This window comes from Oryctolagus cuniculus, chromosome 7 (assembly GCF_051225735.1).
Source record: "Oryctolagus cuniculus isolate XC-2025 breed Fujian yellow rabbit chromosome 7, ASM5122573v1, whole genome shotgun sequence".
Lineage (NCBI taxonomy): Eukaryota > Metazoa > Chordata > Mammalia > Lagomorpha > Leporidae > Oryctolagus > Oryctolagus cuniculus.
The window spans coordinates 60,444,937-60,469,641 of NC_142873.1; the positions used below are offsets into that span (position 1 = coordinate 60,444,937).

The following is a 24,705-nucleotide window of genomic DNA, read 5'->3' on the forward strand; positions in this document are numbered from 1 at the left end:
ATGGACCAAGCGTTCTCCATGCAACCCCACTGCACCAAAGCCTTGTGTCTCATCCCCAGGTACAAGAAAGCCTTGTCCTACCAAGGTCTCTCTCCATCTTGTACCCTTTTCCCAGAAAGATCTAGGACATACTAGGGCTCAGACAGGTATTCCCCACCTCTACAAGAGTCCCACCACTGACTGTGTCCCCCCAGCCTCCACTCCCCTCTCTGCCACTGCCCCACCCCTAGAGAAGTGCAGGGCTTCGGCCCCAAAGAGGACAAGGGCAGGCGAGCCTTGCAGAGCTGTTTACTAAGAACCAGCTTCCTGTACCCTGGTGCACGTGCACATGGGCACACGTGTTTGGGGACAGTGTGGTCCTCGGTGGATGGTGCGATCAGATAGCTGTGGCCAGTCCCAGGCGGTTGTTGGCCCTGTCGAAGACACTGTAGTACGCCCGGATGAAGACATCCCCCAGGATCCACAGCTGGGAACCGCCCTCGAAGCCACTGTAGCACAAGCCCTTGTCCTGGGAAAGGCATGGCTGGGATGAAGCTGCAGCCCAGGCCGCCTGCTGGGCCTCAGCGCGGGCATCTTTCCACCCCACTCCCACCCCAGGACTCTCTCCTCTGTTATTTCGTCTTGTCCTTGAAAGAACCTTCCCAGGTGAGCTCATCAACAAATCAAGACATGGAGATTCAAACCATAATGTGACTTCATCCAAGATGACCTGGCGGGGTCGTGCAGATCTGAGCCCCTCCCCCAACCCCCACCCCCGCCCAGGCCAGCTAAAAGCCCCTGGACAGAGCTCTGGTCCCCAGGCTGGGTGCTTGTGAGTCATTTGATCCCCAACCTCACTGACTTGCGGGGCCCAGGTCCTTCCCCCTCGTCCCCCTACCTTGTTGGTGTAGGCGGAAGGCGACAGTGGGAACTTCCTGCCGTTGATCTCAAAGACCACTGCAGGCTTGCTGCTCAGGCTCTTGCAGCTGAAGCCAAACTGAAGAAGCAAGCAAAGGCCTCCTAGAAGGGGCAGCGCCATCTCCTGGGCAAAGACCGCCTTCCTCTGTGCCACAGGAGCCCCACGGGGAGGCTCTTGGGATGGGTGTGGTCCCAGGAGTGGGTCCTCCACAGACTCAGCAAAGCCAAGGACGTACCCCGGCATGGGACAAAGAGGAGTTCGCCTCGGTGTCGCCCCCTCCAGGTGTCAGGGGTCACTGGGACCCCGGCAGCACCGGGCTACCTGGGAGGCGGAGGGAAGCAGAGCCAAAGTCTTCGGCTCAGGAGCAGCCCTCCCAGTGCACTGCGAGGTCGGGTCAGACAGCAGCTGCTGCGTGAACCATGGGAGCTCCGACAGCAGCGCGGGACGAAGCCCAAGGGCCGCAGCGAAGGTCGCCGGGGACCTCCTGAGCCCCGCTTAGGACTGGGCTCCCTGGCCATTTCCCTCTCCCACCGCTGTCAGGTGCCAGGGGCCCGCTTCGTGGGGGCCTTGGGGGGTGGGGCTGCGGCCTTACCTCTCCATACTCCCCCTCTGAGGCCCCAATGGCTCTCTGGATGTGGAGGATCTCGCTGTCGGGACCGATCAGCAAGGAAGTGCCTGTGTCCAGGATGGCCTGGCAGCCCCGCTCACAGGCCACCACCTTGCCGTCCACGGTGACCCTGCAGGGGGCCAGCAGGAGCACCTCGAGGCACGTCCAGCACCCCCACCCTCCACTGCCGCCCCGGCTCTTCCCCACCCTTCCCTACTGGGCTCACTCAGGACATCCCACTTTCCAGGGGCCAGAAATGTCAGTAGGGCGTCAAGTCCGTGTGCGTTAGAGGTGGAATGAACCCTATTCTGGCTGCCTAAGGATCTGATGTCCAGTTTCCTCCTGGCCGTTTACTTGCTGCATGTCTCAGGCAAGTTATCCCAGAGCCTTTGTGTCCTCAGCCTTCCCATCTACAAAATGGGTACATTAGCAATTCCCTCCTTGACTTCCTCAAAGGGTGGTCATGAGCTTTGTACTCCATGTCAGTAAATTAGAAAATGGGGATAATAACAGCACCCACTTCACAGGGAATTTGTGAGCATTAATGAGATGGTCAAACCATCACTCAGCACAGTGCCTAGCAGGTAGTGAGTGCTCAGTCAGTGGAACTAGTCTCATCAACAACAAAGGTGGAAGTGTGACAGCCTCACTGACAAAGGCCACCTACTTCAGATTCTGCTGAGTGGCCCTCGAGCTCCTGCACCCGACACAGGGCCCCCGTCCCCACTCCTGGAGTCAGCCTCTGGCCGGGGGCCACACAGGATGCCTCTCACCCACCTGTCCAGGGTGAACTGCCAGTATCCCTGCACAGTCACGGGCACCCAGTGCAGGTCGCCTGTGTGGTATTGGGAGTCGATGCCGCCCAGTGTGAGCATGCTTCCCTCGCCAGACCTGGAACCAAGGCACAGTGACACGCAGCCCAGCGGGAGTGGCCAGCCCCGCCCCGCCCCCCCCCCCCCGAGGCCTCAGAAGCACTCCCGAGCCTCCCCACACCCCTCCACAGCCAGGCTTTGCTCTGACGTCAGCCACAGCCCTTTTTCTTCTGGGCCCTGAAGCCCCGACCTGGGCTCAGGCAGCACCTGGAACCCACAGCCCAACCAGAGGGGAGGTCATGGAGCAGCCAGAGCCCAACCCCTTCTGTTCCTCCTGGGCTCTGTCACAGGCATGGCCGGGATACCCTCCCCCAGTCTCCCTCACCTGCTTCCCACACCATTGCTTGCAGCTCCTGGAACTCAGCAAGGCTTTCCCAGCTGCAGGCTCTGGCACATGTGGCCCTCGCTGCCTACAGGGCACCATCCCTCCATCCCGCACCTGTTATCCCCCAGGGACACCTGCCCGGCCTCCCACAGTGCATGGTGCGTGCAGCAGTCAGAAGGGGCTTCCCAGTCCTTAAGCCTGGGACACACCCAAATCCCCCCTTCCTACAGAGTTTGATTAAAATTGTGGGTGCTCTTGTGTCTGTCTTCCCTGTTAAAATGTAACCTCCGTGTTCACATTGCAGATTGCTGATGCAGCCCCATCAGCGGGCCTGGTCCCTCCACATTGCGTTGGCCCAGGAAGCATCCAGCGAGTGACTGAATGGACGGTTGGGTGCAATGTACCAATTTACCTCTCTCCTGGGGTCCCCTGGCCTCAGCCTCCTGGGCATGAACCCCTTCTCCCCATCCTGCCACCCATCCTTCTGTCCAAGGTGACCCACGTCATCACAGGGAACAGGTAGGTAGAGTGTGGGAACCCTGGGCCAGGAGAGGAGCCCTGGGCCCCATGCCTGGCTGTGTCCCTAGTTCCCAAGAGACCCCAGTTTCCTCCCTAATGAGAGGAGGTTCAGCTGTAAGATCTGTGCCGTCTCTAAGAGTCTGCACATCTAACGGTATCCACAGATGATTGCTGAGACGTTGCCACGTTGGGGAAAAGAAGGCAAAGGTGCCTGTGCCAAGACAGCCGAGGCTAACTCAGAGTCCAATGCTGGCCCAGGGAGCTCCCGCTGCACCTATGGCCACATCCGGGCCTTGAACAAGAGACTGGATGTGCCTGGGAACAAGGGAGGGTTTACTTGGATGCTGGGGACAGCCCCTGGGCTTCGTGTCTCTGAGTAGGGCCCACTCCTCAGCTGGCGATCTCCACCGGGTCGTCACAGCCCTGCCCCGGCTGTGCTCAGCCCCTACCTGCTCATGTAAACTGAAAACAGGTCCTGGGCCACCAGGTGCTTGTGCATCATGTTGTCAAACACTGGCACCGAGTGAGGGAAGGCGATGTTCGGATAGCCCATGCCCAGGATCCCGTCGAACTCCGAGTAGACGAAGACATCGCCAGGCTCCTTGGTGCTCAGGCCCACAGTCTGGTGTGTGTCCACGATGCCAGCGACCTGCAAGAGTCATGTTGACACCCACCAGGGAGCCCCCTGCAGCCAGAAACAGCCAAGTCCCAAGGACAGGGGTAGCCAGGCCCAGATCAGGAGCTGGCGTCAGAGTTTCGGCCTTGCTGGCTTTGCCTCGATCGCTCGTACAGGCAACACAGTTGTCTGAGCTTAAGAGGAAACACTACCCCCACCCCACTCCCTTCCCAAGACCCCGTGCTGTGGATGACAGGAGCCAGTTCATTGCTGCAGGGAAGGGGGTGGGGAGTAGACCTCCAAGGAAGGGGGTTGGACCAGGGATGTGCCAAGGCCCTGTGTGTCATCTGTGGCACCTGGGCATCACAGAGGCACACAATGTACAGGAAAAGCAAGGTCACATCGTGCATCCACAGGGCCCCAGTGGGGACAGGTGTCTCTCAAGCTATGCAATGCCGACACCGAGCACTGATCCTGGCTGATCCTGGCTGCACGCTGCCAGGAAGCGCTGACCCCAAGGCAGCTCCTCAGTCTTCCCAGCCCCCTGGGGTAGGCCCCTGTGTCCCCCAGCCTACTCTCCGCCACCCTGTCTCTAGCCTAGACCACCACCGAAGCCGGTTCAGGCTTCCCGCTCCCAGTCTGGCCCCAGATAAACCACTCTCCACAAAGGCAGAGTGGCCAAAGAGAACTTTAAAAATGGACGCCCAAGTCACGCCATCACCGTGGCAACCATAGTGCCCCAGGGGAGCCTGAGGGAGCTCAGAGTACAGCCCTTGTAAGCCTAGGTGGGGGGAGGGGAAAGGCAGGTCCTTGGCCCCTCTTGTCCCTCACTGGACCCCCAGTTCCTGTAATGAGGTCCAAAAAACATTTGTGAGGTAAATGAGTGAATGATGATTAAGCTCAAGAATAAATGGTTCATTCTTCCAGTGTGTGTTGCTGGGCCCTGTGGATGTGGCCATGGGCCTGACCGGGGGACGGTCCATTCCTGTGCCGGGGGCGGGCAGCCCTCTGACAGCCACAGTGACTGAGTCACAGGGAGCCCGACTGCAGTAAGAGGAGGCGGGGCCTTTGGAGATTTGGACCAAGGGGGCCGCGTGCTGGAAACACCTCCATTTTACAGAGTGGGATATTGAGGTCTGCCCAAAGCAACAGAGCTCACAAGAAGTCAGCTGTACCCGCCCCGGAGATCTGCTCCTGACCACAGTGGATCTCCTCCCCAGGTGCTCCTGGGTGAGTGGGAGACCCCCCACATGGAAGAGACCTCAGCTGTTTCCCTCCCACACCTGTGCTCAGAGCCCCCTGCCCCCGTGGCTCTTGTGATAGCCCCAGCTTCTCCAACCCCGACTCCCCCGCCCTCACTCGAGCCAGGCTAAGCCCCCTGGACTTCCTCGTTGCCCCCTCAACCCCTAAAGCCCTTCCTGCTCAAGACAGGCAGCTGGAGGACCTCCCATTCCATCCCCTCAGCAGCCCCATCCAACGCTGGTCCAAACAGGCAAAGCCCAAACCAGCCTGAGGCCTTCTTGCCACCTAGGGGGAGGGAGGGCCTGAACCAAGGCACACAGGTGGACACAGCCAGGCTCGCCACAGCAGAGGCACAGGGTCAGCTCTCTGGGGAGGAGGCAAGTTTGTGCCTCGCCCCCCAAAAAAGGAGAAGAAAGCAAATGGCTGCAGATGGTGGCAGAGGAAAACGAATGTCTGGGCAGCAAATCCCCCTACCAGGAGCCCTAATTCGTCAGCCTGCGGCAGGAAGGAGAGGAGGGCGGCTGGCTGCTGGCTGGCTGGCCCCTCCGCCTGAGCTAGCATGTGGGCAGGACCCAAAGGGCTCCTGGCCACTGGCCACAGGAAGGCGAGGTGCACCCCACCCCCAGCCAGCAGCCCCACTTACGGTGACCGTGTCGTAGCCCAGGACGCCCTGCATGCTGCCTGTGCCATACTGGATGTACAGGGGCTTGTGCATGTGCTGGAAGGTGGAGGACTTGGTTGGGTCAAAGCGCCGGTGGATTTCTGAAACACAGGTCCAGGCTTAGTGACGTCCTATCCCACGGCAGTAGAGGCCAGGGCAGGACCTCGGTCCAAACACGCTTGCTGGCCACCCTGACGGCTGGTGGCAGAGCAGCCCTCGTCTAAGCGAGGTTGGGGCCAGGGGTGGGGGTGGGGAGTGATCACTCACTGCAGGCCTTGTTCTTGCAGTAGATGGAGGGCACCCAGAGGTCCGAAGAGCCTGTATCAAACACGACGGTGAACTCCTGGGGTGGTGTCCCAATCTGGATCTTCCCAAAGTACTGAACCTGAGGACATTGAGCTCTGGGTTAGCATGGGGCACAGCAAGGGAGGTGGGGGCGGGCGGGGGTGCAGATGCTGGGCACGAGTGGCCCAGGTTTGTCAGGCCCTGAGCTTCCTGCCCCAATATCTGGGAGGTTTCAGGAAAAGAATGGGAGAAGGATGCTGGGCATCCTTCATCCCTGGCCCCCATCTGGACTCCACCAGCAGGCGCAAGTCCTGCCTGGGATAGGAGGAGGATGGACACAGAGGCGGGGCATCGCCGAAGCTGTCCCTGCCCCACCATGGGGACAGGAGGTGGGGGTGACCTAGATAAGGAAACGGGAGCGGGGAATGGGGCGAGAGGCTGCTGGTTTCCTGCCAGAAGTGACAGGAGAGGCAGAGGCGAGCTCCAGAATGCAAGAAGGCACAGGGGCATTCCCACCTGGGACCTGGGGGAGAAGAAGGCGGTAGCTGCGTCCTGGGCAGCTGCAAAGCAGGCGCCAGCTGTCCCCAGCCCAGCTGGGCCTGGACCTGGGAGCCTGGGAGGCAGGCGTGGCCTTTGCCCCTTGTGGCACTTGCTGAGGGCAGGGAGGCGGCCCCCACAACCCGCAGGTTCTGTGACACCCAAAAGAGGGCAAAGCCAGGGCCTGGGCGTCCGTGGCTGGCAAGGCTGGCAGCACCACTCACATCCAGGTAGTTGGTCAGGGCCTCGTTGGCCACCACGCCGGAGTGGGAGCGCTTCCTGCTCAGTTCGACCTGGTGCTTCTTCAGGAAGTCTCCCAGAAGCCCGTGCTCCTTGAGGGCCTTTCTCAGCGTGTTCCCTTTGTACAGCGGGATCCTGCGGAGACAGGAGGAAGTCACCCAGACGCCAGCCCAGCCTCGCAGGCCATGGCATGCAAGCCTTCTTCTATCACCACCCAAAGCGAGAAACTCGTGCCACGCCAGTTCACAGACCGATGCGAGCCCCTGCTTGGTGCAGTGCCCTCTGCCAGCTGCTACTTTCTTCTTTCCCTCCAGGCTGGTGGAGCCCACTAGACGTCCTCCAGAACCTGCTGCTGGGAACCTTCCAGCCAAGCAGCTGTCACTCAGCTCCAAATGCGCGCTCTGTGTGCCACCCTGCCCGGCACGCACGAGGGCAGGGGCCGGGTCCCCCTCCAGACCACACTGCCTGAGGAGGACCCGGTGAAGCGCCAGGGCGAGCCTCCTGCCCCAGGACCACCCAATGGCCCCATTCTCTGCGTAGCTTTTGCCATGAGTCAATGGCAATTCTCCAAAGTATTTCTCAGCCCAGAGCCAGCTCCCCAGGGACGGTCTAGGGGCGTCGAGGTGTCGGATGACGGTGGTGGGCAACAGGGATGTGAGGAAGGGAAACAGCCACCTTGCCATGGAGGCCACCGTGGAGTTCCCAGCTCCTGTCCCACCTCCCAGTGCCTGTGCTGAGGCCCCCGGCATGCCTAGGACGTGGAGAAATTCGTTTTCAGAACCATCACAAACAGCGCTGGCTGGCTGGCTGGCTTCATTCTCATCCCCTCTCAGGGGTCCAGCTTCCACAGGGAGGACCCCGGGCTTCTCAAAGCTGAGCACTGGAGGTGGTGCAGTGTCACAGCAAGAGGCCTGGCAAGGCCTCCTGGGGCCAAGTGCCAGCTCCTTCACTCGTAGCCTTGGGCAGCTGAGAGACACTCCCCCCACCCCCAGACCCAGCAGCAGTTTTCTCACCTGTGAAATGCAAATAACATTGACCTAACCCGTGGGGATTAGTGACCGCTCAGGTGAAGATCTGGCTAAGTGCCTGGGACCCGGTAGTAAACAGCTCAGCAAACACCAGCTATAACTTTTGGAGGCGAGCCTAGGGCCTTCACCCACAAAGGGCTGGCTGCCGCAGAGAACTTTAACAAACGCATGTCCAGCTCCTGCAGGCACCAGGCACTGTTTAAAGCATTTTTGCACATATTAACTCTCACACACACCTCTAACATCCCTGTGAGATGGACTAGTTTCACAACAGATGAGGAAGAAATCCAGGCACAGAGTTAAGCTGGTGAAGGGGCTGAGGATCGACGCCGGGTGGTGTCACCACACATACCACGCTAATCTTCCCGGGCTGCCCATCCGCTCTTTGTCACCAAGGCACGGGCGGTAGGGACAACATAGAGGCGGGGGCCCCAAGGTGCCCAGGCAAGATGGACAAGGGTGCTTGTCCCAGGAAGCTGCTGCCATTCCTCCCGTGACTCCCCAGGACCAGGGACAGGACCTGCCCTCCCCCGACCCGGATCTGACAGTCACCTGGTGATCTCCCCACCCTGGGAGAGAGCGAGGACCGCAAGGAGCACCACGAGGCACTTCATCCTGGACGGCAGACCGGCCACTGCTGCGGCCAGCGTCCATCCCCGCAACTTTTATTGAGAGAGCAGAGCGCCGCTGGCTAGAAGCCCTGACTCCAGGGCACTCCAGAAACACGGTGAAGATAGCACCCTCACTCCCTAAGACCCACACTGATAAGGGCCACAAATTCCACCAGGTGGGGGCTCCAAAGCCCGAGGGTACACACGCCTGATCTCCAGGCTGGGACAGGTCAGCACTGGCCTCCTGATCTGATCTTCCCTTCCAAACAGGACTTCTTGAGCCAACGTAAGAGAGTCTGCTGCCGGGAGCCAGCTGCAGATTCCACCTGCTGCTCCCTACAGGCCCCACTCCGGCCTTGTCCATCCCCACCCCCCACGCCCTGGCCGACAGTCTCCCAGCCCCAGCCTCCCCGCCCCGTTTTCCAGGACACTCAGTCTGTTCCCAGAGTGGCTTCAGAGGTAGCGAGTGCCTGCTGTGTCTCACCTGAGTAGTGGGCTCAGCATTTAGACCACCGGGCAGCTGTGCTCCAGATCTAAGAGAGAAGGCCGGCCTGAGGCTCATGCGTCCCCAGGGACATTGAGTCCATTCTGGAAGGGTGGTGGGAAGCCAAGGGGTAAACAACAGATCATGTTAGGACCAGGAAAGCAGGTGGTTGCCCCATACTGGGAGCAGGAGGGAACCCGAAAGGGCTAGTCGCCGTTAGGGACAGGGTAAGCAAGAGCCTGTCTCTTGGCCCCACCCACTCAGGGGTGCAGGGGAGCTCCTAGGAAGCTCACGTGCAGAGAGTGGTGCTGAGTAGACCTCCCTGAGCCCAGGCCTAGAGAGAGGGTGAGGACGAGAGGGAATGGGAGACTGCAGCCGTGAACCTGGGGGAGAGGCTTACGGCCCAGGGTTGAGGGGAGGCAGGGAGCGGCCAAGTCGGGATGAAGACTGCGTAAAGTGGGCGAGACAGGAAGACAAGAGTTCCAGGACCAGGTGTGCAGAACAAACCCAGCAGGTGCCCGGCGCCTGCAGGACGGCGTCTGTGAGGTGCAGGCCAGGTGGAGGTAGAAGAGAGAGTAACCGAGACCGCAGGCGACACGGGCTCCCGTCTGCCGGCCGCACTCATGGGGTAGACACCGGAGGTTCCTGGTTTGATCTGTGAGGGCCTCAGGAGGAGCCCTGGGAGGTGGGCAACAAAGAACTGAGTGTTTGACCTTGAGTCAAGGAGAAGCCAGGTGTGGTCCCTACCACGACAGTGCCCTCCACCCACGCCCCTTCTCAGAGCTGACGGCCCGGCTCCCGGAAGGCTGGGACCTTGCTGCTCCTTGCACCTGAGAAGTGACTGGACACAGCATGGCCAGCTGGCTTTGTAGCACCCTCCCTCCCCCAAATGAGGGACACAGAGAGTGACATCAGTCCTCCACAGTCCAGCCTGGTTCCCATTTTCATCCTGAGGATGCTGCCCTGCTGGCCAGGGCCTGCTCCCCCTACACCCATGCCCCGCATCCAAGCAGTGGTTCCTCCCACACATGCCACACACCAAGGAATGCATGCGTGGTGCTGCACATCTTCTCAAGATGCGGCAGAAGTGCCAGATAACCTGTGTGATGTCCATCCTGAAGGTGAGGACTGGGGGCTGGGGGAGGTTGGAGGGCTGGCCGGAAATGCAGACAGAGCTTGGGACCGGCCCGAGCACCCTGGTCTAAGGCCCTGCACACCACACTGCAGGGCCCAGCATGCTATGGCGATCCCATCATTTCTAATGTCACGACTGGGGGCAGCTCGACCTGTAGCTCGCCCCTCCCACTTCTAGGCCCCACCGGGGACTGTCACACTCCTGAGCAGTGAGGCCTCTCCCGGCCTGCTCCATCAGCAAACTCCCTTGAATGCTGACCCTGGACGTCCCACTCAAACCCTCCCCCGCTGGAAGGTGGTCCTCACAGCCGAGAACCAAGGTCCCTTAATCCTGGCAGCTCTGCGTCTGCTCACGAGACTGGGACAGTTCCCAAGCACTCAGGTACATGCTGGAACTCTGCCCCGAGATCACAGAGCCTGGAGAGCTTATCCGTGGAGGGAGGCAGGTCAGGAACCACCGAAAGCTTTTTAGAAATGCCGTGATAAGATTTCATCAATGTCTGGTGCCGTGTGGGGACAGCTCCCCTTCGGCTAGACTTCTTGCGCCGGGGGATTGACCGACAAAAGCGGATAAAAGAAGCCAGTGCCCGGGCAGGTGTGTGATCTCCCCCTGGATGCGAGCCATGACAAAGCCGGCTCGAGGCAGCTTCTTAAGCATCACCTGTGCATCTGTGCACAGAGACAGCACTTCCTTCATCTCCACCCCAGGGAGCCGACAGGCAGGGAGGGGACAGGCCTAGCAGGTGACCCCACCGTGAAGAGCACCATGGGGGCAAATGGAAGTGAGTGGACCCCTCCTGCTGCAGCAGGCCAGGCGGCAGGGGGAGCAGAGCCTTCGGGAAGCACCTGCGTGGCCACTGTGACTGAATCTCGAGTCCACCGCATAGTGGTGTGGCCTTTGGCAAGCTCCTTTGCTTCTCCATTGCATAGCCGAGTGGCCATTCCTCCTCTGGGTCTCCATTCCTTTACCACAGCACAGAGGCAATGATACTGAGGGGGTCGGGGGAGGATCTAGATATGAATATCGAGTGCTGGGGTGGAGTGGGCGTATGGTGCAGTGGTCAAGCACGCTTGGGACACCCGCACCCCACATCAGAGTGCCTGGGCCGCAGTCTCAGCTCCACTCCTGATTCCAGCTTCCTGCTGATGTGCACCCTGGGAGGCAGCAGGTGATGGCCCAAGTACCTGGGTCCTGCCACCCACATGGGAGAGCCTGATGGAGTTCTTGCAGGCATTTGGTGAGTGAACCAGCAGATGGAAGATCTCTCTCTCTCTCTCTCTGCCTTTCAAATAAATACATTTGTAAAAAGAAAAACTAAAGATGCACTTGGATTGGCTGTTAGCCGTTTTCCCAGGAATAGCCAATGCCAACTGCGGCAGTGAGTTGGGCCTTCTGCTGACGTGAGTCCCAGATGCCTGCGGTCGTGTGACCCTGAGTGAGTCATTCCCCAAGCTCGCTTCCTCGCTGTAAAACGTGGGGCTTACAAGCCCATGGCTCAGCTCCAAACCTCAGGTGCGTGCAGAGCAGCAGGTCTTTTCCTGCTCTAGAAATCTACTGAGGTTCTGCAGCTTGCCCTCATCCTTCCAGGCGAGGGAGCGAATCCATCTTCGTCATTTTTGTGCAACTCCCCACGGATGTCGCTAGCTCCAGGAGACTCTGCATTGTGACACAGGGCCCGGCCTGCTGGTCCTTCTTGTCCCTGCCTTGGCTGCTGGCTACCTCTGTGTCTCACCTGGATCAACCCTGCTCCTCTTAGGCCACACGGCTGTTCCTCTGCAGCCTTCCTGGGCCACTACCAGGGTACAGGGTGCAGGGTGCAGGCCTCACCAGGCCAGACCCACCTGTCTCCCCAGTCCTCTCGCAAAATTTCTGTGTCCTCTGCAGGTCACTCCTGCTTTCTGCCCGGCCCATACCTTCCCTGGGGCAAAGGCAGCCAGAGCTGGCTTTTCCTTTAGTGAGGAGGAGAAGGAGAAAGAGAAAGGCAAAGAATGTTTCACAGGTGCCATAAATCAGTATCTCAGCACAGATACTATGCTGAGACCTCAAGACCTATACTATCCACGGCAGGCTGTCAGGAGGTCCGGAAGCCTGTGTGACACCCCTAAAATACCCCCCTTTCTAGATGAGTGGACAGGGCAGTAGGACACTTGTGATTTTCCCTCTCGCTCAGCTAAAGAAGAGCGGAGCTGGGCTCACTCTGGACTGCACCTTCTCCTAATTCGAACCCATGACCCTCCCAGCACCAAAACTCTGCGATCAGCAAAGACGATCAAACTGTGGCCGCACTGGACAAGCCTCAGAGGCTGAAGAAGATGGAGAGGCCCCCGCGGTATTCATGATGGACAGAGATAGCAATGATTCAACCCAGTGCCGCCCCGAGGGCGCGGAGTGGCCAGCACACCCGAAGCCTGCGAACATCTCTGCCTGCTCCTTTCCCCCCACAAAGGGACCCCCGTGTGTGGTGTCCACCAGCCATGGCAGCAGATCAGCAGTGGCTACAGACCATGTTCCTGCCCGCCGGGGGTCCGGCCCCAGCCCCCTTCCCAGCCTCAGCTCTGCAGCTTCCCCAGTGGCACCAGGCACTCACACGTGTCCTGCCCGCCCCCCCCCCCACCAGGACACACGTGTCCTCGTGTCCCCACTTTGCACAGGGCTTTATCTGGACTGGCACGCCCTCCCCCCCTCCCAGGTTGGTCCTTCGGGCCAAGCCGAGGCCTCCCCTGGTGTGGCTGGGCTGCGGCACTATCACTCACGCTCCCTCTTCCCAGGGCCGGCTCTGCGGTACCAGGTGAAAGACACAAAAGCCCTTCTGCTGCCCAACTCTCTGACAGGTGCTTTGTTCATGAACAAGACTGGGACCTCTTGGAGTAGCTGTCAGCAGAGGGCGGCCCCTGGACCTCACCCGGCCTGCTGCCTGCGTGCGTGTGACCCCAGAGCCGGGAAAAGTTTGCATAATTTTACACGGCTGAGACAAATGGAAAGAATAATAACATTTCATGACATATCAAATCTGTGTCCATCATTAAGTTTTATGGCCTCTGTCTGTGCCCATTTACCTGCCTGTTGTCTGTGGCTGCACAGCCGCACAGTCGGCAGTCAGAGAGCTCCGAGGGTCCCCGCCACTGAGACACTTGGCAGGAAAAGACCTGGCCAACCCCGGGTCTGTACTCAGGGAACAGGTCCTGGATCCTCCTCTGAACAGGCACACCCGGGTGCATGCACACATACCCATACACATGCATGCACACATACATACACACATAAATAAACACAGAGATGCACATACACACACCCATACATACACACACATATGCATGTGCACAGACACACATACATACATACACACAAATACACAGAGAGATGCAAGCACACATATGCATACACACACAGACACATACACACACACCTGTACCTACATACACACATACGTATACACATAACTATACATAGACACAGTACGTGCACACACACACACACACACACACACTGGATCTTGTTCACTGTGAGGGACCAGAGGCACCAATGGCCACACCCAGGACCTCTGGATTCTTTGCAGTCCCTCCCCCAGCTCTGCTTCCACGCAGGCCAGGCCTCAGTCCAAACGTTCTTCTCCCTCTTTCCTGCCGAAGGAGCTCCTTCCAGGTGCTGCTCAAAGATAAGTCCAGTGTGGAGCCTTTCTTTATCTCTTGCTAGATCACTTAGGAACGAACTTGACTGCAAGTGACAGAAAGTCTGACTACAGCAGCTTGACAGAAACAATCAGTCCAGGGGTATATGGTATTTATCCACTGGGCACCACTGCATTGTGTTCGGCCTTGTCCTTATGGTTGTCCATGGCTGCCACAGCACCAGCCATCACATCCAATACCAAAGCAGAAGAAGAGGAGGAGGCAGAGCCAACAGACTTCTGCTCATGACTGCTTCTCTAGAGCTTCATTCTACACATGTGACCCGCAGCTGCAAGGGATCCTGGGAAGCTGAGCACTGCACTTCCATGTCTGTAGCACAGCCATCAATAGTCAGGGGCTGTGGAGCCCACCTCCACACTGACTGCAGTAACCGCTGGCTCCACCACCAGCACAGTTCACGCCTTGACCTTGAGTGCTGACCTTGAGCGCTGACCTCGAGCGCTCTCGTCATGGGCCATGCACTGCTGGGGGATGGCTGACTTCCTGCATTCCTCCTCTGGGGCTGTGAGCTCAAGGCTGGGAATTGTTCTCATCTAAAGGTGTGGAACAGTGCCTGACTGTAACAGGCACTCCATGCATGTTAAATCCATTCCCCCACTCGCCTGACCAATAAATACATGTAAAAAGGAAGCAAATGAGGCTGTGAACTCCCCTGCCAGGAGGGGCCTCTAGTGTGTGAGACTGGACTTCCCCTCCCCCCACCCGGCTACACCTCCTTCCCTCTGCCCACGAGCCGGGCCAATACCAAGTGCACGGTGAGCAGGTGCTCTCTGCTCTAGAGGAGCCGGCGGCCTGGCGAGACACACAGGTGTGCGCACCATCCGGTCTAACTCATCACGTGAGCCCACTAATTGGCCCCTGGACAAGGTGCTGTGAGAGCAGGGAGAATGGAGCCCTTGACTCTGCCAGAGAGGGCTGAGCTGGTCTGGTGCCTATGTTTTCTTCGTGTTCTGTATTCTTGACACTCTGCCATCTGGGGCCATGACCCTATCCAGACGGCCCCTCCTGGGAGAGCCCATTCCCACAGTAGCAGATGACTCCCTTGTGGGCACGCCTTTGAGATGCAAACCACCAACCCGGAGCCTACGTCCCGGGCCATGACCCTATGAACCTTACACACACACGCACACACACACACATACCCCATACTGCCCTTGCCCTTCACCACCACCCCGGTGCTGGATACCAGGCAACCAGTGCCCACCACTGCTGTAGCCCAGAGCCTGCAGAAAGTATTCAGACCACCCAACCCTAACCTCACTCAACTTCCCTGCCCTAAGCTGCCCGGTCCTCCCATGCTCTCCTCTCCCCACCTCTGCCTCCTGACCCGCCCTAGTGCTTCCTCAGGCCGCCCTGCATGGCAAGGGGTGAATGGGAACTTCCTGCCTCCTCACAGTCACATCCAAGCACACATGTCTACCAAACCCGAGCAAAACAAAGCCCGACAGTTTACATTGCTCCTCCCTGGACAAGCACAGCCAGGAAGCCCAGCTGAGAAGTGCACCTCTAATCAGGATAACCACTGAGAGAATGACTTAGACACAGAAGGAGGGGCAAGACGAGACCCCGGGTGCACCCTCTAGGATGCTGCCACTGGAGGACTGGACGTTAGCGACCTGATGTGCTGTCTCAGGCACTGTAGGATCATTACGGAGGCAGTGAGAAGACCCAGCTGCCCCGGAGCAAAGCTGCAGCTTGATCAGAAATCGGTGACTGATGGTGAGTGCCTGCCATCGCTCGGGCACCATCCTAGCCCTTCACACATTCAGAGCCATGGGCTCCCAACCACAGGCACCACACCCCCGTGAATGACGTGCTGGCTTGTACCACTGTAAGGGAACCGAAGCACAGACCAATTAAGTAATCTGTCCGACACCACACAGTCAATATGTAGACGACCCAGGAATTTTTTTATCCAATCTTTATTTGTCTGTTTGCAAGGAAAAGAGAGAGAGAGAAAGAGAGAGAGAGAAAGAGTTCCCATCTGCTGGTCTGTTTGCCAAGTGCCTGCTACCCGGAGGCGGGATCAGAATCCAGGTCTCCCGCATGGGTGCCAGAAAAACAAATACCTGAGCCTCCCACAGCCTGCATCAGCAGGGAGCCCGGGGACTCCAGTGGGGAAAGGGCAGCCTGCCCACCAGACTGAGCGCCCACTCCAGACCCAGGCAGCGTGACTCCCAGACATGTGCTGGCGCTCCACACCAGCTGGACAGGCACCTGGGCAATGTCAGCAAGCAGAAGAGGAGCTGGGTGGGAAGCAGGCGACAAAGGCGTCTCCTCCGTGAGGCCATGGCTCAGGCCAGGCGGGGTGGACCTCACCCCTCAGGGTGCGCGTGCGGAGCCTCCAAGGGACCACACCCCCAGCAGAGAGGAAGGCCCGCTCCAGCACCCGGACCTCCTCAGTCCACGCTAGGAGCTCTGTCCCTCCCTCTCCACCGAGCAAGAAATTGTCCAAGGAGCCGGCGCTGTGGTGCAGCAGGTTAAGCCCCTACTGCAGCACCAGCAACCCATATGGGTGCCGATTTGAGTCCTGGCTGCTCCACTTCTCATTCAACTCTCTGCTAATGGCTTGGGAAAGCAGTGGAAATTGGCCCAAGTGCTTGAACCACTGTAGCCATGTGGGAGACCCGGAGGAAGCTCCTGGCTCTGGGGAGCAACCTAATTTTCATCAGTGTAATTGTCATCAGTGGGCAAATGGACAAACACAACGGGGTCTATACACACAATGGATTGTACTTTTTTTAAAAATCGATTGATTTGAAAGGCAGAGTTACAGAGAGAAGAAAAGACACACACACAGAGAGAGAGAACCTTCCATCCACTAGTCCACTTCTGAATCCATCCACTAGTCCACTTCTGAAATGGTCACAACAGCCAGGACTGAGTCTGCCCAAAGCCAGGAGCCTAGAACTCCATCCAGGTCTCCCACATGGGTAGTAGGGGCCAAAGCATTTGGGCCAACTTCTCTTGCTTTTCCAGGTGCGTTAGCAGGGAGCTGGATCAGAAGTGGAGCAGCCATATGGGACGCCAGCGTCACGGGCTGCGGCTTCACCCGCTACGCCACAGCACTGGCCCTTGGATTATTCTTCAGCCTTAAGAGGAAGGGAATCCTGCCACATGCTGACAAGCGAGGCCGGCCAGTCACACAAAGACCACAAGCAGATGGTGCCACTCACACGCGGTCCCCAGAGGAATTCACAGCGGGAGAAAGTGGAATCCTGGCTACCTTGGGCTGGGGGCTGGGGAGCATGGGGCTTGTTACCGAATGGGTACAGAGTTTCATTCTGGGAAGAGAAGAAGTTCCAGGGAAGGATGGTGGCAACGGTTGCCCAACAGTGTGAATGTGCCCAGTGCAGTTGGATTGTGTACTTAAATGGTTACAATGGTAACTGTCTCGTTACAAATAAAACACAATTAACGGGGCCAGAGCTGTGGCTTCGTAGGCTAAGCCTCCACCCGCAGCGCCAGCATCCCATATGGGCGTCGGTTCGAGTCCCTGCAGTTCCTCTCTGCTAATGGCCTGGGAAAGCAGTAGAAGATGGCCCAAGTGCTTGGGCCCCTGCACCCATGTGGGAGACCTGGAAGAGCTCCTGGCTCCTGGCTTTGGATTGGCACAGTTTCAGCCATTGCAGCCAACTGGGGAGTGAACCAGTGGATGGAAGACCTTTCTCTCTGTCCCTCTCTCTGTGTTTAACTCTGCCTCTCAAATAAATAAATAAATAAATCTTTAAAAAAAAAAACAATTAAAAATTAAAGTTTACTTGTGAACAAAAAATACATATGCTAATGGACCAAATATGAACTGTAATATAGGAAAGGGAATTTGTGCCTTTTCAAACCTCAGAATATGAAAATGGACAACTCCGGGAACCACGGCCTCTGAATATCTGGAAACCCAGCCCCCTCTGGCCCTGGGGAGCTGTGCCATCGTAAATCAGGACGGGTCTGAAGGATGTGGTGTTGAGGAGACCTTAGCTTTGTCGCTGACACATCCTAGGGCCCTGAGCGCCCACCGTGTGCCCGGCACCGCAGCTCCGCCCTTGGCTTTGCCTCATCGGCCTCTGTGTAAACGTCTCCACCTCGCAGGTTTTTGTGCTGATTGGTGAGGCACACAGCAGGCACTCAGAATGTGCAAGCTGTTTGCATTCTGCTCTCACGCGATCGTGAGCAGTACACAGGGTGGCTGTCGTCACCTGAACCGCACAAATGAGGGAAATGGAGCGGAAAGCAGCAAAGTCATTCACCCAGCCCCAAGAGCAGAAGCCAGCGGTGCCAGGGTTTCAGTCCAGAGCCCACATCCTGTCTACCCCAGGGCACGAGGACGGAGCTCAGAGAATCAGCTGCTAGAGGCTCCCAGATTATCTCTGGTCCTACCACACGGTGCAGCCAGCAGCTACCACCACCCAGGCCTATGGGGTGTTGGAGATTTGTCTCAAATGCAAATGTAAAAGTGAATATCAAAAAAATAGAAATAGGCAATTAATTGCCTCCCCCATTTTTTTTCCAGCACATGGCAAACAACCAGCCCCATACAGACCCAACAACTTCTCTGCAGCTCAGACACCAACTCCAGCCACCAGGGCTGCCCCGAGGAGGGCAGGGCAGAGGCCCCGGGAGATGCCGGGGGACTCAGACTCAGGGCAAGCGTCGCAGCCCCATCCCAGGGCAGAGCCAGCACTGGCAGAGCCCAGAGTGGAGGCAGGTGTCCAGGCTCCAGGCCTTGATGGAACTCACCAGTGACGGCTCCAGCCTGGAGCAGCCCAGAACCAGAGCAGGGGACCTGGAGGGAGAGGGTGGGAGTGGGGAGACACCGCGGGACCCCAACCGCCCCTATGTGAAGAGAGATCCAGACCCTAGCTGGGCCATCACACCCCAGGGGATCTGCCACAGGCTCCACCTTTGTTCTGTCGGATTTGTGGCCGGAACTACACCCAACAGGGTTGGGGGTTCCCGTGCCAGTGGGGAGGAGTGTGCCACATCCAGCCCCTTTTGTTAAAGGGGCATCTTCTCCGAGATGAGAATGTATTAAAAATATTAAGTGTTCATCGCTGGCAACGCTGGTTTCTAATAATGCTTGTCTCCCTCTCAACTTCCAGCTCGACATCTGGTGGGACTGCATGGAAACCCATGGCCCCTCTTCTGTGGGTATTAGAAACAGCCCCACACCAAGCTCGCCTTGACCTGCACCAGCCTGCTCCACCAGGGACCCTCACGGGAAGACGGCTGCAGGGTGCAATGAAAGCCTGGGCGGGTCTGTCTAGGGTCGTGCTTACCAAAGGAAAAAGAAGGCAGCAGGGCCACAGGGAGGAGGCGGGGGAGGCAGGGGAGCGAAGAGGGCCCTGCCTGCCTTGTCCTGGAGGGCAGGGGAGCTGGGCGCCAGGCCTGCCCTATAGCAGGATGGGAGGGGACATTCCTGTGTGAGCTTAACTGCAGTAGGCCACGCACTTGCCCCGTGACAGCCCCAGGTCACCCCATCTCCTCCAGTCCTCCCAGCAGCTCTTTCGGGAATGTCATTTTCCCAAAGAGAAAATTGAGGTTAGAGGAGTTAACTCCCCCAGGTCAAACAGCTGGCCGGTGGCACCGGCCGAGGCAGGACTCAAAGCCGGCAGAGAGAGTCTCCTGTCTTCTTGCTGAACTCTTTCAACATTTCTTACTGCTGCTAAGATTCCAGCTTCCCGGAACTGCGCTCCAGAAATCTGGATCAGGTGGCTGCGGGATGGGGCCCAGGTGTCGGGGTACAGGACAAGCACCCCCAGGTGATGCTAATTCCGAGGGATGGCTGGGAGGACCCCTTACAATAGCACACATGTGCACACACACACACATGCACACACACACACACGCACACACACACGCACACGCACACGCACCGGCAGGGTTGTTTCTCAGATGTGGAAGCAGACTGCGGAGCTGCCTGGACCCAGGGAGCAGAGAAAAGAATTTGAAGCTGCGGGCCCAGTACCACCAGGAGAGATGGGAGGGCAGCCTGGGGGACTAGGCAGGAGATGGGGCGTGCAGGGTCTGAGTAAGAAGGCCAGAGACACAGGGGCAGCACGTGGCCTTGCTTCTGATTGTCCCCAGCTCCCCAAGAGCTCAGGGCCCACACGCTGTGAATCCAGCTGTCTCTGCAAGTCTCTGTGGTCCATGGCTCCCAGCAGGGCACTGGGACGTGGCGGCCACAGGCAGCATTTTCCACCAGCACAGACATGCACAGGCCGCAGGGAGAGGGAGAAAATGAGTTTCCTGAGCCCCTCCCAGCCATCTCACAGCTGCCGCTGTGGCCTGTCTTGCCCAAGCCCGTGACTGGGAGCTTAGGCGAGAATCTTTCCCAGGCTAGGGCTCAACCACCCTGCTTGGCTCCCCGGGGGCCCGTGGCAGGCTCCATCTTCCCTTCCGAGGGTCCCTCCTGGAAGGCGGATAAGCCCAGGTCTGGCCAGGCAGACAGCAGAGGCTCTCGATGGTTAAATTCCCGCACATTCAGAGGGTCCCCGCAGCCCCCTGGTTCTGTAGCCCCAACTCCCTGGCACCCCCTCCAGGCACCTATGTCCCATCTGATAGCTCCAGTCCCTGTCTTGCCCCCTCCGCCAGCTGGGTCCCAGCTGGGGACCGCATGTCTGTTTGCCTCCTGGCTCAGGGCCTTGGGGCAGCCAGCCCAGCCCCTCATCTTGCAGTATACAGGTGGAGGCATTCGCGTGATGGAGATTCCTGCCCAGGGCAGGGCCTGCTCTCCTTCTCCACCCCCACCCCATTTCTTGGAATGCCTTTTCCCCACCGGCCGCACTCGGGACTGAGGTTTCCACAGAGACACCAATACCCGCTCTGACACCCAAGTTTGGGTGGGCACAGCCCCAGGCCCTTCCTCCCTCCCTGGCCCTCCCTCCCCACCATGGCCCTGCAGGCTGTCTGAGCAAGGGTCAGGACCGCACCCTGGCTGGGCCCAGCTCCTCCTAATGGGATCCAGACTCTCACCCTTGGGAAGGAAGCTAAACTCCCTCTGAAGCCTGAGGTGGCTGACAGGTTTTGCAGTGTTTCTGGGGAGGAATGGGGGCACACGGACCACCCGGGCCTCGGTCAGAGCTGGGGGGAGGGGCTTGTGACTCAGACACCCTGGTGGCCACCCAGGAGCCAGCATTTTCACGTCTTCTTTCACCCCAGAGCTTGGGATGTGCCTGTGACTATGGGGTGGGGAACAGTGGCCAACGCGGCCGACTCCTGGGGTAGCCTCAGGAACACAGATGCTTGGGGTGGGGGGAGGCGAGTAGATGCAAACACAGTTGAGCACAACCAGGACAGCAGGCAGAGCCCACTTCCCTTATGGTTTTTCTAGGAAAAATAAAATAAACTATTCCACAGCACAGGGCCTCCAGCTGCCTGCCCATACTGAGTAAACTTTCCCTCCTCCTCTGCAACAGTGACCGTCCCCTGTGGTTGAAGTGAGGTAGCCAGAAGCACTTTGATAAGATCTGCGGGTCAGTGTTTCCCAAGGGAGCCCGCAGGGAGCCTGAGATGCTCAGCACAGGCCAGGCCGCCGGGGCCCGACCCTTCATAAATAAGCAAAAAATACCTAAATCAGTCCCAAGGTGGGGCCGGGTCCATGACGCTTGACGCTGGCATCCCCTGTGAGCACCACTTCCAATCCAGCTCCCTGCTGATGTACCTGGGAAAGCAGCAGAGGATGGTCCAAGGGTCTGGGCCCTTGCACCCACGTGGGAGACCCGGATGGAGCTCCAGGCTCCCGGGTCCCATTATGGCCATTTGGGGAGTAAACCAGCTGATGGAAGATCTCTCTTTAAGTGTGTGTGTGTCTCTCTCTCTAACTCTGCCTTTCAAATAAAATAAAATAAATCTTTTAAAAAAAATCCCCCATGGAGCTTCAGGCATGTCAGACTCCCCTGTCAGCATGTAATTTTTGCCATTTCATGGGTGGAGAAACTGAGGTCCAAGGAGTTTTAGCCGCTTGCCCAGAGCTCCAGCTGGACTGGCAAGAGGCTGAGCCCGGCTTCAGCTCAGGCTGACCGCTCTGTGAACACAGAGCTGCGCCCCACCCCCACCTGTCCTGTCGAGAAGAGAACAGAGCTCGTTTGCTGGGAATTCGCTGAGAAACACCGACGGAGAAAATGCAGAGTGACAGGGCAATCTCTGGCTGCCCTTGGCCGCGCTGCTTTCCTCTTGGGGTTCGGTTCCCTGACCGATCGCCCAGGCTCCTCTGTCGGAAGTGAGCCCATGGCTGCTGCCTCATCAGCATGTCTCTCTGCATGGACACAGACAGCCTCCTCGTGGGACCTGGGCCCCCAGACCAAGGCCCCTCGGGACTCACCAGGACCAGAGCTGAGCCTGCCCCACACCAGGGGCTGTGATCCATGGGAAGCCACACCCACAAGTGGCACCAGCAGGATCCTTGCACTAACACCTCCTCCGTGCTGCCTAGGACCCACACACAAGAGCAGGGACCTTCAGACTTAAAAGTGTCCTGGGCAAGAAGGGCCCTCCTGGGACCTGAGCCAAGTGGTCTCCACTCGGCCCCATGCTGCTCCACACCCAGTGAGTGGGAGAGATGGGATAGGAGCAAATGGGGAGAGAGGGAGGGACGGGGACAGGGCCACCGACCTGCGGCTGCTGCAGGCCTCACCCATTACATGGACCCCTGGGAGGGAGAAGTCAATGCCTCCTCCCACCTGAAAGTTATTCACCGGAGGGATTCGGTGGTGTTGGGATACTGAGTCTGAGAACCACCCTGGCTATGGAAGAGGACGAGACAGTACTGCAGCCTTGCTGCTGCCCAGGGCCGGCTGTCCAGGCTGCGGGTCTAAAAGGGGCAGCACACATCCCTGAGGACTCAGGCCGGGCGCCCACCTGCACCCACTGGCTCAGCCACTCTCGTGGAGCCTCCACATGCCACAGAGGAGCACAGTACCCCTAGTGGAGGAAATGAAAGCATCCCTTACACCCGAAGACGTACGGCCCTTGGGTTAGCACAAGACCGTTCTCCCCACCCCACAAGAGCGCCCTATGCAGAGGGGCACGTGTCGTTCTCCAACAGAACAGCCCGCCTCTGTCCTGAGTGGGCCCGACCCGAGTCCCTGGAAGCCACGCCGTGCAGCCCGGCCCTGGCCGCCCCTGCTCCCACCCTGTGGCCTGCAGCTGCATAGCTACTTCTTCCCCTTCTTCCCTTCTTTTCTCCCTCTGTGGATTTTAACGACAACTATGGGGGTTTCTATACACAGCTTCGTTGTGATGTACTTTCCATATCATAGCACAACAGGGTCATCACTGTGGCAGCATCGGATATGGGCCCCAGTTGGAGTCCTGGCTGCTCTCCTTCTGATCCAGCTCCCTGCTAATGACCTGGGAAAGCAGTGGAATATGGCCCAAGTGCTGGGTCCCTGCACCTACATGGGAGACCCAGAAGAAGCTCCTGGCTACTGGCTTCAACCTGGCACAACTCTGGCCAGTTGCAGCTATTTGAGGAGTGAACCAGCAGATGGAAGACCTCTCTCTCTCTCTCTCTTTCAAAATAAACCCATTTTTTAAATAAATAAATAAAACGCACAACAATGTCTAAGGTATTCACAGGGCAGTGCAGCCATCCCTACAATCATATTTTAGAGCATATCCCCAAAGGGAGCCCTGAATCCGTCCACAGCCGCTCCCCCAGCCCAGCCGCACGCCCCACCCATCTACTTCCGTCTCTACACCCTCCGCATCGTGGGCTCTTCCGGGAGAGGGAACCGCCAAGAGGCCGCTGCTGCTCGCCAGGGCCATCACGCTGCCACAGGAGACAGGGCTGCCTGCATTTTTCTGGCTGAGCAATGTCCACTGTGAGGCCGCCATGTGTGAGTCATCCCGACCTCGGGGCAGAAGGAGCGCTGTTTGTGGAAGACGGTTCTGTGCCTTGCTGTCCAGTTCCTGACCAGAAAGAGGGCGTCCCTGAGGGTCTCAGCTGGAACGCACTCCCGGACCCTGTGCCTCCCCGTCTGGTGGGAGCAGACGACTCGAACTCAGGGAAATCCTGCCAGTTGGTTCCTGGCCTGGCCTGGAGCTGATCCAGGGGCCCAGGGCGCGAGGGAAGGGGCATGGCCAGGGCTCCCCCAACCAAAACAGCCTGTGGGGAGCCCACCTGGCTGCTCATCCCCGGGCCTCACTCCCTGGGGCCTGGAGGGAAGGGGCTGTGTGGGAGCCACAGCCACCCTACTATCCATGCCCAGCCTGCTGGAACTGTGCCCACCGCCATCCCGAGTCTGCCTGCACGCGTGCAGGTGGGCCTTCCACGGAACCTTAAAGTGGGCAGATTTTCTGCTCTGGCCATGTCCATGCTGTCTGCCTGGTCTTTCCTCCTCCGTGGGGAGGATGTGAGCACCAGCTGGCCCAGGCGTCCCCAGGACAGGGGGAGGATGATGGGAGCCCTCACCTGATGACTGCCAGGGAGGGAGGGACAGAGACAGAGGGAGACAGAAAGAGAGAGTTGAAGATGAAAGAGCCTGAGAGAGACAGCTCTTCCTGTGGCGCTGTGTCCTGGGATGCACAGGTGGGGGGGAGGGGCAGTCCTGGTATTCCGACCCCCCACCCACCTTACTTTTCTCAACCCTGGAGAAGCTGTGAGAGGCCGTTTGCCTAACCCCTATCCCAAACTCCCAGCAGTAAGACAGCAGCTGCTTCCAAGAAAGAGGTATCTAGGATGGGACAGGGCCTCAGGTGGCAGTTAGTACTTTTCCTGTGGTCCTTGGGGTGACAGACCCTTCCCACATGTGGAATGGTGGTCCCTAAACCTCTGGTGGTGTGTGACCTTGCCCGGGTCAGGGGTCCGGGCTCCTACCCTCTCCCGGCTCTTCTTGGTATTCCCCACTTTCGCCACGAGATGGCACAAGACACCACCAGTTGGAGATGACCGATTGGCCAAACAAGTGGCGGCTGTGATTGAAGGGCTTCGATCTTGAAGAGATGTCAATTTCACCCGAT

The 24,705-nt window shown here is 58.5% G+C and overlaps 1 protein-coding gene across 1 annotated transcript; it reads right to left on the reverse strand.

Moving 5' to 3' along the window:
* Positions 1–292: 292 nt before the first annotated feature.
* On the reverse strand, positions 293–8,444 carry LOC100354542 (chymosin). Its single transcript, XM_002715787.5, has 9 exons — positions 8,383–8,444; positions 6,787–6,937; positions 6,008–6,125; positions 5,723–5,841; positions 3,671–3,870; positions 2,283–2,396; positions 1,491–1,635; positions 878–976; positions 293–508 (listed from the first exon to the last, which is right to left on the reverse strand). Exons 1-9 carry the CDS (start codon positions 8,442–8,444, stop codon positions 377–379), a joined length of 1,140 nt encoding a protein of 379 aa, XP_002715833.3. The 3' UTR covers positions 293–376.
* Positions 8,445–24,705: the final 16,261 nt, after the last annotated feature.

Excerpts from the sequence above, each read along its gene's own strand:
- LOC100354542 (XM_002715787.5), bottom strand. The coding sequence starts at position 8,444 with ATGAAGTGCCTCGTGGTGCTCCTTGCGGTCCTCGCTCTCTCCCAGGGT. Across the intron at positions 3,871-5,722 it reads TGGGCTACGACACGGTCACC|GTCGCTGGCATCGTGGACAC; the intron begins GTAAGTGGGGCT and ends TGACTCTTGCAG. Across the intron at positions 977-1,490 it reads CAGAGGGGGAGTATGGAGAG|TTTGGCTTCAGCTGCAAGAG; the intron begins GTAAGGCCGCAG and ends TTGCTTCTTCAG.